Raw genomic sequence first — 4564 nt, 5'->3', positions numbered from 1 at the left:
TTCTCTTTTTAATGTATTTGGTATAGGATCTCACTATGCATCTCATACTCATAGAGATCTTCCTATCTCAGCCTCCCCAGCTCTGGAATTACAGGTGTGTGCCACCACACCCGGACTCAGTGGCCAGCTTGGCATGTGGTGCCAGGGATTGAACCCAGGTCCTGCACTTGCCTAGGCAGGCACTTAGTCCTCTGAGCTATCTCGCTGGCCCTTCTTTTTTTCTTTCATTTGCATCCAGATTCAAGTAACATTCAAGGGTGTGAGAAGGAGAGGACTGTGTTCTTAGTCCATCCCTGACCTTTGTGCACTTCACCTATCTTCTCTTCTTGCTCACCACACCTGCAGCTATAAGAGGCTAAAACAGTGAACTATAGGACAATTTGTAGTTTTTTGAGTATTTTCCCACCCAGTTCTTTTGTTTGTGTGTGTATGTGTGGTACCAGGGATCAAACTCAGGACCTTGCACCTCCCAGGCAAGCACTTATTCCACTGAGCTATCTTCCCAGCCATCCCACCCATTTCTTAATTCATCAAGATGCTAGGCCTTAGGGGGGCCTGCCCCTTAGCTCAGTTCTTTAAGTGGCTGCTTCAACAAAGCCGTCAGGCTCAGGTTGCTGTGATTCGATCCCCACAACTCAAGCCAGCCAAACCTGCCCTGAAGGCATTTGGAGCAAAAGGGGAGATGGCTCAGTGGAATAAGTGCTTCCCTGGCAAGCACAAGGGTCTGAGTTCAATTCCCAGTTCCGCCAAAAAAAGAAAAGAAAAAAAAAAAGATGCTAGGCTTTAGATCCGTTCCATCACAATTGAAGTCTTAGAAAGGAGGGGCTGGGAAGATGGCTGAGTAGAATAAGTGCTTGCCTGCAAATGCAAGGGTCTGAGTTCAATCCCCAGTTATGAAAAACAGAAACAAAAAAAAAAAACAGTGAAGTCTTGGAAAGGTTTATTAAGAATGATTTTTATATTATTGTATGTAATAAACAAAATTCATAAGTGTATCTTTTTTTTTTTTTTTTCCTATTTTGTACTGGGGGTTGAACCTAGGGCCTACACACTGAGCAATACCCTCCATTTCCTTTATATTTTTTGATAGGGTGTCACTAAGATAGGGTATCACTAAGTTGCCTAGACTGGATTTAAACTTTTGATCCTCTTGTCATAGCCTCCCAGAATAATGTGAACATAGGCATGTACAAGTGTGTGATAACACACCCAATTTTTGTACGCATTTTGTTTGTTTGTTTGTTTGTTTGTTTGTTTGTTTGCTTATTTTTGCAGAACCAGAGATTGAACTCAGGCCCTTGCACTTGCCAGGCAAGCGGTTATTCAACTGAGCTATCTTCCTGGCCCCTTTATAGGCATTTTGAAACATACAATCAAGTAGCGTTAATTACACTCACATTGTTGTACAGTTATGGCCAATACCATCTTCACAAACTGGAATTCTGTATTAAATAAACAGCTCCCCACTCCTCCCATCCCCCAGGCCCTGGCAACCACCATTTTGCTTCTGTGAATTTAATTACAGACGGTTCTCTGCATCTGCAAACTCAAACAACTCTGAATTTAAAACATTTTAGGGGGAAAATTGTGTCTGTGCTAAATATGTACCAATTTTGTTTCTTGTTATCGTTGCCTAACAGTACAGGATAACAATCATTTTCATGCATTTTACTTCGTGTTAGGCCTGCTAAACAATCCAGATTTAAAGTAGACAGAAAGATCCATGCTCTTGTGGGCATATACTTGAGCATCCTTGGATTTTGGTGTGCCCCAGGGGTGGAGAGAGTCCTGGGCCTAAGCCCCCGTGGACACTGGGGAAGAACTTCGGATTATTTTCATTTATATTGCAACTCTCCTTAAATAGTTGTATGTTGTGGACATCACCTGTAAATTAGTCATTCCTAATAATGTCAAGCAACTGGGGGTGATCATTTTCTTAATATCTTTTTAAAAATCTTATAGGTATTTCTGAGATAGCCTGGTAGTTTCCATGTGTGAAGTTTTCTATTTGTTTTTGTAGAACGAGCAGGCATTTGAGGAAGTTTTCCAGCATGCCAACTTTCGATCTTTCACATTCAAAATCAGGGTCAAACTGGAGACCTATAATGTGAGTACAGGGCTTGGGGTGGGGAACCCCTCAGCAGCATTCCAGAGCCAGTTTGGGCAGTCACCGGCTGGTGCCAGGCCCCGTGCTGAGCCCTTGAGCCCATTACTCACGAAATCTTCTGTGCTGCAGAACAGTTACTAACTCCATTTTCGGATGACTTAAATTCAGTGTCTTGTCTAAGCATTTAGGGTGGAGTGCTCTGTGGCCTTTTCTGTTGAAACCTGGTCTTTTGTTTGTATTCAAACAAAAATAATAGTGTGTGGGGGCCAGGGAGATGGCTCAGTGGAATAAGCGCTTCCCTGGCAAGCACAAGGGCCTGAGTTCAAGACCCGATTCCACCAAAAAAAAAAAAAGTGTGTGTAGCACATTTCCATCTTCTATAAATTTATTGATTTCCCCCCCTTCGGTACCAGGGATTGAACTCAGGACCTTGTGCTTGCCAGGCAGGCACTTATTCTACTGAGCTATCTACCTGGCCTTATCTCCCATAAATTTAGATTCTAGAAAAAAATCAGTGTATGAAACAAAGACCACATGCTATTAAAATTACCTTGAAAATTCCTTCACTTGGCCATAATAGATGCCATGCAGCCTAAACATTTACTGAGCACTGTCGTGCTCATCCTTGACATGTTTTCTCACTCGATCCTTATAGTACCTTCAAAATTGAACTATTGTTACCTTCCATTTACCAATGAAAAGATGTAGGCACTCAGGAAATGGGTTTGCAGCCAAAAATCATATGCCAGCAAGTGTGCAGCTAAGGTTCTGATCCAGGCAGTCCAGCGTTTAAGCTTTCCTCTTATCCGTGCTTGTAAACTTCGGCGTATCCGGTCATGCAGAGGTGTGATGGCCCCTGGCCAGACCGTGTAGCCTCTGGGCATCACCCTGTTCTGCCTCTTAAAGGCTCGGTTTCACCCACAGAGCTAAATATACAAACAGGAAGACTCTTGCCAGTACCGTTGCCAGCTGCCGGGTTCACTCATTTCGGGGAAAGAGCCCGTACTCAGAGGGCATCTGGCTGCTGTCCCAGCCTTGGAGGTTCTCTGCTAGGCTCTTGCTCCCAGTATTTTCTTTGTGGGAACTGCTGAACTCTGAATCCAACATGTCCCTTTGCTCCTGCTGGGCCCCTTGAACCCACAGAAGCAAAGAGGGTTATCGCTGCTGCTCCATGCTGGAGCGCCCATCACTGACAGACCACTCTTCTCTTCAAAGGATGAGTCTCGAATTAAGGCCACCGTGATGGATGTGAAGCCTGTGGACTACAGAGACTATGGCAGGAGGCTGATCACCAACATAAGAAGAAACGCAGGGATGTGAGGAGTCACACGCACTGGGCAGAAGTTTGAAAACAGCTGAAACAGAGCTGATTTCTTCCCACCTCAGTTTCCCCTCTGCAAGCACCTTGGGCAGTTGGTAGAGAGAGGACGCTGTGCTCCAAGAGCGGTGGTGTAAACCATCAGCCCTGGGAGTCCACAACAGGTAGCAGAGCCCCAGGCCCTCCCTCTGTCTTCAGGCTTCTGTCAATTTTAGTAAGATTTCATTATCTTCAAGCAGGAATTATGTCACAAGTAATTGACCCCAACTCCGCAAACAGTGGAAATACTATGTTGCCAGGGCTTTGCTTCTGCAGTGGTGACACCTGTACAACTGGGCTCCTCCTGGGAGTCTTGGGGGCGCATACTGAGGAAGTGCGTCTTCCTAGAATTCAAAGGCACTCTCTTCTAGAGGTGCCATGTAGTTGTTAATGCTTGGAATGGCAATGGGGCAGAATTATTAATCAAAGGCTTATCTTTATATCTGAAGACTATCCTTCCTTCAGGGTTTAATAGATTTAATAGACTGAGTCAGATAGGTCTGATATTAATCAGAATTGTCTCTTCTGAGGATGGCTGATAAGCATTGACTTGCTGCTCCCTGGGGACATCCAGGCAACTACAAAGCAGTGCTTGAGTTTCCACTTCAATTAATGTTGCATTTCGTTTGGTGACTGTACATTTTTCCTACCTGTACGTACTTCTTGCATTTATGTTTTACTTCTTGATTAAAGATATGTTAAAAAGGATTTTAAAAGGCTGAGTCCTTTTTTCCCTGTGCTTTGTTTTAATAAACAGTATATCCTTTGCTCATGAATCCCACTTTCTCCATGCGAAGGGTTCTCGAAACTGGAAAGCAATTAATTAGCCTTCATAATAAATGTTCACTTGGGAGAGATGTTAACTCATTATAGACTCGGATTAGTTCAAGGCCTGAAGATCATTCTCCCTAATGTTTGCAACCCTGAAATGCATCTTTAAAAGAATGAAAACACAAAAGAAAAAGCCATTGTGCCCAAGAATGTTGATGATCTGGCACTTTGGGATTTTATTGATGTTTACACAGCAGTCTAACAGCAGCCAGGCTTTGAAATGTATACAGACAGTGAGCAAGTAAGGAAACAGTAATTATGCTGCTGGG

General features: G+C 43.7%; 1 protein-coding gene across 1 annotated transcript in view; it reads left to right on the top strand.

The window, feature by feature from the left end:
• Positions 1-4186, top strand: part of Rpa1 (replication protein A1) — a 69295-nt gene extending 65109 nt beyond the window's left edge. The window contains exons 16-17 of the mRNA XM_004635470.2: positions 2021-2107; positions 3323-4186. Coding sequence (XP_004635527.2) covers positions 2021-2107; positions 3323-3427 — 192 coding nt within the window. The 3' untranslated portion in view covers positions 3428-4186. The remainder of the gene's footprint in view (positions 1-2020; positions 2108-3322) is intronic.
• Positions 4187-4564: the final 378 nt, after the last annotated feature.

The sequence above is a fragment of the Octodon degus genome, unplaced genomic scaffold (assembly GCF_000260255.1).
Source record: "Octodon degus isolate 3935 unplaced genomic scaffold, OctDeg1.0 scaffold00072, whole genome shotgun sequence".
NCBI classification, from domain to species: Eukaryota; Metazoa; Chordata; class Mammalia; order Rodentia; family Octodontidae; genus Octodon; species Octodon degus.
Note: the sequence above shows the minus strand (reverse complement) of the source record. Positions and strands in the feature narration are given on the sequence as shown.